Source organism: Aulonocara sp. 'chitande type north' Nkhata Bay, linkage group LG7, assembly GCF_057382095.1.
Source record: "Aulonocara sp. 'chitande type north' Nkhata Bay isolate Kocher_YH1m ecotype deep benthic linkage group LG7, A_spYH_male_GT1.1, whole genome shotgun sequence".
Classification (NCBI taxonomy): domain Eukaryota; kingdom Metazoa; phylum Chordata; class Actinopteri; order Cichliformes; family Cichlidae; genus Aulonocara; species Aulonocara sp. 'chitande type north' Nkhata Bay.
Window position 1 is genome coordinate 39,951,891 of NC_141350.1, and position 12,158 is coordinate 39,964,048.

At 39.7% G+C, this 12,158-nt stretch overlaps 1 protein-coding gene across 2 annotated transcripts; it reads left to right on the forward strand.

Moving 5' to 3' along the window:
* Positions 1–1,025: 1,025 nt before the first annotated feature.
* On the forward strand, positions 1,026–8,641 carry paqr3b (progestin and adipoQ receptor family member IIIb). Of its 2 annotated transcripts, XR_015130376.1 has the most exons (8): positions 1,026–1,169; positions 1,554–1,800; positions 1,999–2,161; positions 3,450–3,605; positions 3,727–3,924; positions 4,076–4,166; positions 4,312–4,386; positions 6,294–6,429. XR_015130376.1 is itself a non-coding variant. In XM_086300362.1 (7 exons), the coding sequence occupies exons 2-7, from the start codon at positions 1,604–1,606 to the stop codon at positions 6,434–6,436; spliced, it is 948 nt and encodes a 315-aa protein (XP_086156488.1). In that variant the 5' UTR covers positions 1,026–1,169; positions 1,554–1,603; the 3' UTR covers positions 6,437–8,641. The 2 variants fall into 2 exon arrangements, 1 of the variants encoding a protein (XP_086156488.1); XM_086300362.1 differs by lacking the exon at positions 4,312–4,386 and having other exon boundaries at positions 6,294–8,641.
* Positions 8,642–12,158: the final 3,517 nt, after the last annotated feature.

A 12,158-nucleotide genomic window follows, 5' to 3' on the forward strand; every position in this document is an offset into this window, starting at 1 on the left:
CATGCAAGCATAAACTGAAATACAGTAATAAAAGGCAAAATCAGAGTTTGTACAATTCTTATGAGCTTGAACGGTCAATATTTGGTGTGGTTACCTTTATTTTCCTACACAGCCTGAACTCTCTTTCGCTTTCTTGTAGTTCAGGAATAGTTCTTTAGGCTTCAGAAGGACTTCCACAGCTTCTTCTTTGGATGTTTTCTGCCTTGTATTTTGATCTCTAGCAAAATGATCCTGCAGTGCTTCAATAATGTTGAAGTCTGAGCTCTGGAGAGGCAGTAGATTAAGAAAAAGCATCCAATCTCCAAAGAAAGACTAAAAGACCTTCAGAAAGGCTGGAGGCTCAAGACCATCCATTAATTTTCTTATTTCGTTCAAGATCATGGCTTGCTCAAGACCACTTTCTTGGAGATTTTGGCTCTGTAGCAAATAGATATCAACATCACAAAACAGCTATTTGCTTTAATATTTCACAATTTTTAAATAACGTAAAGCAGCTGCTAAAGGATTTGTCATGTTCAGGCATTATGGTAGGATGATGTTTGACAATTTACAAACATGGGTAAGAATTGTAGATCTGAGAAAATGAAAATAACTGCTGTAGTTTTTGGTTTGTTTGTTTTTTTTTCTCGTGGGATGCTGGTAAGACTTAAACAATGTGCAACAGTCTCAGTGAAAGCAAAAAGTCAGTATTTTTTAGGTGTGGTCACCAGTCAAACTTATTAAATAAACAAGCCGCATTATAATTAAATGGTCCACCAATGCTTGGGCGTGATGCCTCTTGGGAAGTGTTCAAACCGCTAAAATAAAAGATGCAGTTTGAAATGCATTCCTTTGTAGAGAACAAGGCCTTAATTAACCTACATCAGTAATTAGGATACATTTCCACAAATTATTATTATCATCATCGTTGTTGTTGTTGTTGTTGTTGTTGTTTTCATTTCAAGTTTAATAAAACACAGCAGGGTGAAATTCTCCGCAGCCACCAGTTGGTGGCAGCATTGTGCCGTTTCATTGTTTACCATCAACGTCAAAAGAAGAAAGACAGGTTTTGCGGGTAGTGTGTCTGTTCACTAAAATGTAACATTATTACTGACGTGTCAGGTTAAAAGCCATCCAGATATGGCTGAACTGTGTGAACGGGGACATCGAAAGTCGGAGTGGGACTAATGGTGAGTTCTGTAACCCCGTTTCACATCACTTTAGCGGACTAGCGTGCGCATTAGCTAGCATGGCCCAACAATAACAAACGGATTGACGTGCGAGTCGGGCACGCTAGTGTGTTTAGTTTGCTGTTTTAAGGGGTTTAGTTATAAGGGAAAGATATGCGGAGAGCCTGTGGACTTAACTGAGAATGTGGTGCTGGTGGTGGTGAGATTTGAGAGCTTTTAAGGAGGTAGGGTTAGGGAATAGATGAATACACACACACAAACGACGGTAACCCTGATCCTGTAGATATAACATAATGTCAGCACTGATTTCAGATAGAGGAGGACTTGTTTTACCATCCTAGCACACTCCCTTATAAATCCTACCTTTCCTTTTTCCATATGCAGCCTTAGCCTCCCTCAGCTTGCCTTACACCGCCAGAGGAGCCCCGAGCAAGATGCTGCTGAAGATGCCCCAGAAGCTGCTGAAGACTGCCCACTACATAGAGCTGGGCAGTTATCAGCACTGGCCGGTGCTGATACCCCAAAGGATACGACTGTACACTTACGAACAAATCCCCCTCTTCCTGAAGGAAAACCCCTACATCACAGACGGCTACAGGGCTCACCTGCCCTCCAAACTCTGCCTGAAAAGGTGCTGGGAATACTGCAAAATCAAGCTTATGCATTTCACCTCTGGCCTTTACTGTTATTTATCTTTCTTTGAGTTGCCCAACTTTGTAGATATAAATATATAGCATTACAGACCAGAAGGGGGAAAATTGAGTGATTATATCCATACATTTGCACATAAACCATGCACATGCAAACATCCTGCACATTTCTTTTGCAGTATTTTTATTCTGTCCAATGAGACGGTGAATATCTGGAGCCACCTTTTGGGTTTCCTGCTGTTCTTCTCTCTGGGAGTCAACGACCTCTTGTCTGTCCTGCCAGCTTCTGGAGCCAACAGAGAAGACTATGTCATCTACGCTATAGGACTCTTCTGTTTCCAGGTAAGTTGTGTGTATGTATGCAAGATGGTTTTTGAGCTTCCTGTGAGCTGGTTTTAATGATTTGTTTCGTCGCTGCAAAATTACAAATCACTTTCTTGATTTAAAAATAATCATCCCTCCAGTCATAACCATAGATCAATAAATGACATAATTAAATAATGTTGAAAATAGGAATAAAAATACCATAAAAACAGGATAAATGCACATGTCATTCAGATTGTAGCATTAAGCAAAATGTATATGAAAGAGAGTGCTGTGTAAACTAGTAGCCTGCTAGTAGTTTGATTGCCTCATATTTGCATAGAGATTGAAGTTGTTCAATTGCTTTTTGTCATTGTTTGTATAGTAAACGACTAAAACTACAGTTTTGAGCTGCTCCTTATGGCTGATCACCTGAATCCATCTCACCCTATCGCTAGCATCCTACTCTGTCATGCCAATCCTCTGCATGTCATCCTCATGGCATTCTTTGCCATTGTTGCTCCCTGATCAGCAGTCTATGGCCCAAGCTGATTCTAAAGTCTTTTCTCTTTCCTGCATTTAGTTAAAGAGAGGGCTGTTCACTATTTATTTGCTTCAAGTATAACACTCAGCTTCACTCGTCGTCAGTGCACAAGTATGAATGCAAACGGTGACACCACCCACCAGGGCAAAGGTTGTGCAGGGAGTCAAAACTTGGCAAAAATCCACCTTAATTCCTGTGAGGGCATGTCCAGACAGTGCATTAATCAGGCAGCTGTACACTTCTCTGTGCAAAAATAAAGCACTTTCTCATGAATGTTTTCTCATGATTCTTTTCTTATTGTGCATTTTTTGTAATGAATCTTTTAGCTGGCATGAGATGTTTCTGTTTCCAGATATTGTTTGTGAAGCAGTTTTATTTTACCAGGGTAGCTTTGTGCAATTGCATGACTGAACAAACCTATTAACATAGGTTTCATGTTTCTTGCTACAGGTGCACTCAGGTCACTGCCACCTTCCCAGGTGTGTAGATAGAAATAGCTGTGAAGTTTAGAGTTCCTGTTGACAGATAGCGGATTTTGACATTTTAGCTGTGTATTTGTTTATGTTGTAAGTTTCACTCGCAAATGGTTTGAAATCTTTTAATATAGTGAATAACTAGTCAGTGTAATTCTTATGTAGGTATAATGTACCCATGTGGTAAAGGAACACAAAGTTTTTCGTGTAGTCACAAATGTGATTAGCTTGATGGATGCATAAAAATGCTCTATACGTAAAGAAATTGTCGAAAAACATTTGCATCTGGTGCTGTGTGCTTCCCTCTCAGGTTTGCATGCTGTGTTCAGTGGGGTATCACCTGTTCTCGTGTCATCGATCGGAGAAGACTTGCCGCCGCTGGCTGGCGTTGGACTATGCAGGCATTTCTGTTGGCATCCTGGGCTGCTATGTACCTGGGATCTTCTACGCTTTCTATTGTAATGCTGTAAGCACAAACATTAGTATCAGGTTGCTGGCTAATTCCTTTTCCTTTAAGATATGAAACTGGAGATCCTCAGGCTCATATTGCGCTGTTTTATATTGTCTGTTACTTCCCCTGGTTGCAGTTTTGGCGGCAGGTCTACCTGCTGACAGTGCTGTCCCTGATCCTGGCCGTCTTCAGCGCTCAGGTCCACCCTCGTTACCTCAGCAATGACTGGCGTTGGATACGGATGTCAATCTTCTGTTGCGTGGCAGGTGTTGGCACGATTCCTGCCTGCCACTGGGTCTGGCTCAATGGTGGTTTCACCTCCGATGTTGTGCAGGTCAGGAAACAAAGCTTGTGCGCTGTATGTTCGCTGTATCGTTTTAGAGCTTTATTACAAGCCGTTTCTGCTGTGATGCTGTTACTATGGTTTTAACCCAGAAATGAGGATTTTCCCTGTGTACAATAAATCTTTCCTGTCTCTGTTTCAGCTGTTTCTGCCTCGAGTTATAATAATGTACTTGATTGCTGGTTCTGCCTTCCTGTTCTACGTCACCAAAATCCCTGAGCGATATTTTCCTGGTGAGTTTTGCTTGTCTGCGGCAGCATTTGTGTCTGTTTGCTTTTGGCTTTACAGAGTGAACGATTTTGATATCAACTTTTCAAGTATGCATTCACCCATCCAAATCATTGTATTCAGGCATTCCAATCATTTCTATTGCCACAGGTGTATAAAAGCAAGCACCTAGGCATGCAGACTGCTTCTACAAACATTTGTGAAAGAATGGGATGCTCTGGCCAGGTAACCTGATAGGATGCCAACTGTGGAAAAAGTCCTGTCGTGAAATTTTCTCACTATTAAAAATTCTACAGTAAACTGTTAGGAGTACAAAGTGGAAGCCAGTGGAAAAAACAGCAACTCAGCCATGAAGTGATAGCGTTATAGCTACGTAAATTAACAGAGTGGGGTCAGTTGATGCTGAGGTGCACACTGTGGAGAGGTTTCCAACTTTCTGCAGAGTCAATCGCTACAGACCTTCAAACTTCACGTGACATTCGGATGAGCTCAAGAGCCGAGCGTATAGAGCTTCACTGAAAGGGTTTTCATGGTGAGCCTTACATCACCAATCGCAATGCATAGCATCACATGCAGTGGTGCAAGTTACGCAAAAACTGGACTCTTGAGCAGTGGAAACGTGTTCTCTGGAGTGATGAATCACACTTCTCTATCTGGCAATCCATTTTCATATGAAAAGGAGCTGATCTGACCCTTCTCCGTCAGTTAAACTGTTATCATCATCATTCTGGGTATGAAGTTCCTGCTCTGAGGCTTCTCAGGCCGTAGATCTTCCTACTTTATGTCTCTTAGCCATAACTCACACGATTCACAAAACATGATCAGAAGTGGAAAATTACAATGAAAGCTACTCAGCTGTTATCCTTACCACACCTATGTGCCGATGCCCGTTCACATTAGGAACCATTTTCATGATACATGATGAAATAAGCAGCTTTAAAAGAGTGAAGTTGCTTTGAGAGTGACAGAGTACTGAAGTTGACCTTAATGGTCTTGAGACCTACAGTTAAAAAAAAGCATTTGAGGAAGTAAGCTGGGAGTATCAGGAATGTAAGATGTGACTGCTGCTAGATCTGGGTCGACAAACTAACCAGTAGGACAGGAAATGACACCCTGATCAACGGACACAGACTGGTACAAACTTAAGTGGAGTGGAGGAACGTAAATGTAAGTGTAAAACAAAATGTTTGCAATTCCAGCAAAGAAGGAAATCGGGTTTGTTGCAGCAGAAACTTATTTGTTTTACCATGACAGACCCGAGCGGGTATCAGGCAGTGTGGCGTACAATAAAGTTTGCTGAAGAAGATTGCTGGGATCTCGCAGTGTGCAGGCCTCTTCAGATCATGTTCATAATTCTAGACACATGGTCTGTTAAACTTCACCGCTCTGTCTTTGAAAAGAATGGTTTGATCTTCATGTGGATTATACAAAACACAATGTATGGAGGGAAAAAAGTTCCCACTAGAGGCCAAAATTGTCAGGCAATGCTCTGGATTTTCTACGAGTCTGTTCTGGGCAGTCAATATGATAAGAAAGGCACATCAATTCAACCATATGTTTTTAAATTTGTGTATATATATATATATATATATATATATATATATATATATATATATATGTATATATATATAAACTGGGATATTTATAATTAAAGCTATTTTGTAACTTTGTAATATATTGTATTTTTTAATTTAGTTGAGTTAGTTACTGTTCTTACTGTCTTGGAGCAGCTGGGACCACATCATTTCCTCTGGGACTAATAAAGGATTCTGATTCTGAAATGCTAAATATAAAGTGCTTTAAGCAGAAAAGAGCTGTATAGGGATCAGTCCATTTACCAGTCAAATAAACTGCTTAATGAACTTAAACAGGAAATGGTGAATTTATGTGGAAACAGAAATATTAATGATTAAGAGGGTACTGTATACACCGCCATGACAACGACACACCAGACATTTCATTTTACAGTACGATGAAGCCATTAAACTCTCTGACCGCTACAGAGTACGCGTCCCATCCATCCATCTGTTATTTGTTTTCCCTTTAAACGATTGAACTTCTTTCAACAACAGTTCTACATTATGAGAATTAATAAATGCATTATATTTACACTTTATTTTTTCTTTTTCCAGGCCAGCTGAACTACCTGGGTGCCAGCCACCAGGTGTGGCACATACTTGTGGTGGCTATGTTTTACTGGTGGCATCAGACGGCTGTGTACATCATGCACTTTAGACACAGCCAGTCCTGCCCAGCGCAGACCACCAGGAGCTAAGTGAAATTCATCATGTAACTGCAATGTAAAGCTGCCTAAAAACAACACAATAATAAGAAGAACCGTATTTTTGTGACCTCTACCTTGTCAACCTAACGACAAGGTACTTCTGAGTACCGGCGGTAGAAATAAAGGGGCTTCTTTATCGTACGCCCTCCGTCACACTGTTCAACTCACCTGTGCGTACCACTCGCAGATTATCTTCCCAATCTGAAGTCCACATTAGGGATTAGAGCAGCAGCACAGCCTCAGTAAGAAATATGTCTGACACCCTTCACTGTAATTTAACTGTCCAAAATAAAATAAAATGGATGAACACATCATGTCAGCCACTGCATGCATTAAAGGAGAATGAGCGGATGTGATTACAGACAGCTGACCGATTGACACAAACATATAGCATGTCAGTAAAATGTTTGGCCACCAGGTGTCCCCAGAACAGCTTAAATTCAGCTTGAAATTAGTTCTAAACCTCTGCTGGAGGGATCGAACACTTTGGTTTTTTTAATAATGAGGCATATATAAATATGCCGAGAGGGTACCTGCATCCCACGGCTTAGCAGAGCCACTGGAGGTGGAGGTTGGTGCTGGGATTGTGTTTGCTCCCTAAGGACTGTGAGCTGATGTTAGATGTGGTCGGCCACACTAACTCAGCCCCTAAAGCACAGAAAACAGTGAGCTCTATTAGATCAATGCATGAAACTGTATTTTTTGTATTCGTAGAAAATATTTGGGTGATAAAAGCATTTTCTCATGGTTGTTTATGATTGTAGTTTTTGTACAGAAGTGTTGGTAAAAAATATCAATAGGTATTTTGAATCCTTTGAATCTTACTTCTTAGTCTGTGGGAAGAATTATTTATTTTAATTTTGTTTATTTTTTGCCTTGCTTTGTTGTTGGTTCTGTGTGAAATGTCTTGATTAAGAAGTGGGAATGACAGAAAAACCCAAGGGAGCTGAACGTTACCGTTTGGGTACTGCGAGTTACCTCTCTTTGGTAGAAACAGTCACTCAGTACTTGCAGTATTTTTTTTTTATATTTGAACACATATGTTGGGAAAAAATACTTTAAATGCTGCAAAGTTGCAAAGCCAGTATATAAAATCAAAGCTGTTGTTATCAGCTGAGAGAAACAGACTAATCTTAATGCTAAACTCATTTTTATCATTGAGATGATGGGTATATATTTTTTAGTCTTCAGTCTCATCTTACATAATTTGGGAGTCTGATTTCAGTCGTCCTGCTGTAGCTTACTTACAGTTCACCTCACTCAGCACAGCTCATCAGAGAGGTGCTAAGTGACCTGTGGTTGTCTATCTATTGCAATTGTTTGATCAAATTATAGGATTGTGCATTTATCTCTACTGGCACGCTTCCAGTTTTGATATTGTGCCCTATTGTAAAACAGATCAGCCACAACTCACAGGAGTTTTAATGTGGTGGCTGATATGAGTCTGACGAGAGGAAACAAGATCTCTTCCTTCATATTTAATTTTGAGGAAATGACGCTTTAGCAGCGGTACGTGTGACTATGAATTCACAGTTTGCTGTGAGCAGTAGCACTTAACATAACACTCAGTGATGAGCCCGGGAGGTCAGTCAACTGTAGCAGATATCTGTTATCAGCCATCAGTCCTTTTATCATGAAGCTTCTCGCAACAATGTGAGGAAAAAATGCTGATAACCGCCACCTCGTTGCTTTAACAAGGCCAGTTTGATGTGTGTCAGTTTCCTTTTCTTTTTCAAATTAATGTACTTTTGGACAGTTATATGTTTTTGGTGGTTTGTATTGTTTTTGCATTATTCAATCAGGTTTGCCTTATTATCTGTTTGTACTGTAATGGCACTTCTACAATCTGTGGGTCCACAATTGAGCCTAAACTAGGACAAAATGATCAAACTGTTACACTCCAAGGCCAGTGTGGTTTTCTTTCTTTCTTTTCAGAGCACTTACTGCTGCAGTCATGACGGCAGCACTCAAAAGCACTCTGTTTTTTTTTAAGTGTCTTTATTTTGGCATTAAATGCTTGATCTGCTTGGACTGCTGTTTGGTTGTGTTTTTCCTTTGTGTGTTTTGTATGTTACTGCGGTGGCACTGACTACTGCAATGTGAAATATTTATTTCAGTGCCTATGTGAAAAGATATTTTTAAATGAATAAATGAATGAATAAAGTGCTGGGAAATCAGTTGTTTGTGAGTTTCTGTGCTTCAGTTGCTTAAAAATCCAAGCAGGTTGATGTGATTTAAGAGAGGTGCAAGATTAGCTCATTTTGGTTTGCGAGGAAGCTGCAGGTCTCATAAAAACCAGTAGTAGGCAGCATTGATTCAAATGCTTCTCATTTATGATGCAGAGTTCAGTGGAAAATGTGGATTAAATCTCGGTTTTTGTGCCTATTTCTCTCTATTCACAGTCTCCACAGGTAAAGCTCACAATGTAAGTGATTCATGTCAGTTGGCAGCTTGAAAAGTATGTTCTTGTTAAATACATGGGCATCGTGATGAGAACTGCCTGGTCAGAAGTCATGTCTCATCCTCACAGCATCAGCATAAATCCTCATTCCTTGTTGCATGACACATCAGCAGATGGGCTCACTGTGTTTATAAAGGGATGGAGATGGTCAGGAACAATACTCAGGTGTGGTGTTTAAATGATGCTGAGTTGGTACTAAGGGACCAAAAGCGTGTCAAAAAATATCCTCCACACCACTACAGCACCAGCAGCCTGAAGGGTTGATTCAAGCCATGCATCGATGTTGTTGTTTATACCAAATTGTCACCCTACTATCTAAATGCTACAGGACAAATCAAGACTCATCAGACCAGGCAACAGTTTTCCAGTCTTTTGTTGTCCAATTTTGTTGATCCTGTTTGAATTGTAGCTTCAGTTTCTGCTCTTAGCTAACAGGAGTGGCACCTGATGTGGTCTTCTGCTGCTGTAACTCATCTGCTTCAAGGTTCAGCAGGTTCTCCATTCAGAGATGCTCTTTGCATAGCTTAATTGTAACGAGTGGCTATTTAACTCATAGTTACGTCCTTATCAGCTTGAAGCAGTGTAGCCATTCTCCTCTGACCTCTGACATCACAATGCATTCATACGTCTTCCACTTTCCCACTTTAGAATTCCATCAGTGTGATGTAAATAATGTGTATTTTACGATACTACCTTGTTAGTTAGGTCTGGATTATAATTGACCCCAATTCAGCCACATTTTAACTCCGAAGGCCTCGCGTGTGGAAACTGTGGCAATGCAGACTTCAAGGGGGTTCAAAGTTATTCAATCATTGACAGGTACAAACAGACAAACTGCTTACTCTTCATTTCTTTACAGTTAATAGGTAAAAGATGGGTGTCCCATATATACTTGAACGTGTGAGTGTGCAACAGTATGATGAAGTCCTGCTGCGGTGTTATTATGAGACATAGTGTCAATATTTCAAAGTATGATCATTATGCAAGCAAATAGCAACCTTGAGTGTACTACCTCATGAGCTAATGGCTGTTTGTACAGAGAAGTGTCTGCAGTGATCAGCATTTTTGGAAACGGTCAATTTTTATTTTAAGAACTTTTCATTTTAATGCCGTAGTTTGCATTATATTTCACTGTCTACAGCCTATATGTAAACGAGCTTCTTTGAGAATAAAGCTAGTTCAGTGTCTATTCTCATAATACATACCAAAAAAGACCAAATAGCTGATAGCTAGGAGAAGTCAGAGAGCCAACCCGCAGCTGAACATGAATGTAGAGGAGCTGGAAAGAGTCTCTAGTTTCAAGTTGTTTTGCACACACATCTAAAAAATACCTAAAATAGACACACAACACACAGTGTCTTATTAAAACAACATACAACATATACAACAAACACTGTATTTTCTGAGACCTCTGAGGAACATTAGCCTGCCTCAAAACCTCCTGGTGTCAAAACCTATTGGTTTACTATTAAAAAAAGCTCTCTGAGCCCCTACAGGCTCCGCCTTTCTCAGGCGTCCCCCCCCCCCCCCCCCCCCCCGAGGGGAGTGCTGGTGAAGGAACTGACAGTACCCTAAAAATCTAGAGGAAAAAAATCCAAATTTCTGCACTAAGAAATATTGCATTTATAAAAGATATTGTGCCCTCTCAAAACAGTCATTCCATCTCGAATCATCTTTCTGTGTGACAGTTAAGATAAACCTTTGGTGGTGGGGCTCACCTCAGGGGGAGATGACATCCTCTTCCCTCCCTGAAGGACCTGTGCAGCACTCGCTGTCTCAAGAGGGCACGCAGCATCCTACGGGACTGCACACACCCAGGACACCAGGTGTTTAAGCTGCTGCCGTCTGGCAGGAGGTTCAGGCTGCTGAGGTCCCGAACAAATAGACTCAAGGACAGCTTTTACAACAGGGCAATAGCCCTGATCAATGCAAATAGCTGACCTGACTGGATACCTCCCTGGACTTTTTTAGGGGGGAGGTAACAATGTTTAAAATAATAACAATAATAATATTTATATTTATAACAAGGTGCAATAATAATTAATGTGCAATAATAACAGTGTGCAATACACATACACTTTAGTGTTAATATACTGTGTTGTGTTGTTTGTGTTGCATTGTGATGTGTCATATCGTGTCGTGTTGTGTTATATGTAGTGCTCATTGTACTATGTATGACTGTGCAATGACAATAAAGAGTTATCGTATCTTATCTTATCTTTATTAGTCCCACAAGTGGGAAATTTGCTAACCATCTCCAATTCACCTAAACATTTTTTAGTTCAGCTTTTAAACATATATAATGATTGCTGTGAAATGTTATCTTCATGCATCAAATGCTTTTCAAATATATACTTTTATATTTTATATACTTATTTTCTCCATTGTAATTACTACCTGTAATTACTACCACCTGAAATTACATGGAAACTCCACAATGTTGTTCTATTTAGATTAGAATAACTAGTGTGATACATATTAGCTATACCCGACTATTTCTATTGCATATTTTCTGCATGTATGTGACTAAGAATGTCATATTAAAACATTTTCTCCATTTTATTTTGCATTATTGTGAAACACAACTATTTTGTTTTCTTTGTTATGCTCAATGAACAGGAATGCTTTAAATGTTTTGGGTTTTTTTCTCCCGTAGTTTAATTCCCCAATTCATTGTTTATGTACCCGGTCCCAAATTATATATTCTGAATAGTCCAGTGAAATTTTCAGGCTTTTGACTTCACAAGTATTTATGTTCAAATATTGTCTCAAATTTCAAAGGAGAAAAAAGGCCTGAAAGTGGGTGAATGGGCCTTTTAAAAAAATGAAGCTAAAATTTCACAGCAATCTGTCCCAATTAAAATAAATAAATAAATACAATTTCCAGTTTGAGATGGACTGATGCAAAGAAAATCAAAAGATTGCCAGAGTATGTACTAGCTTACCTACAACAAGCTTTTTAAGTGGTTTGAATAGCTAAAAGAAGAATTCACATTCCCTATCACAGAGCCTACATAGACTCCTACTGGCATCTTCAACTAAAGACTTAAATCTAATAAACAGGAAAGAGTTTTTAATAAACTGCAAACTGGGAAGCAAACTAAAGTCATCTCAATATGATGTTTTTGAGTATGAATTTAAGCAATATGCTTCACATGGGAAACTAACATTAATACGGCTGTATCACAAGATAGATGACGGGTGAGCTACCAGAGGGCAGTGATGCAAGAGTTAAATAATATCTTGGAATAT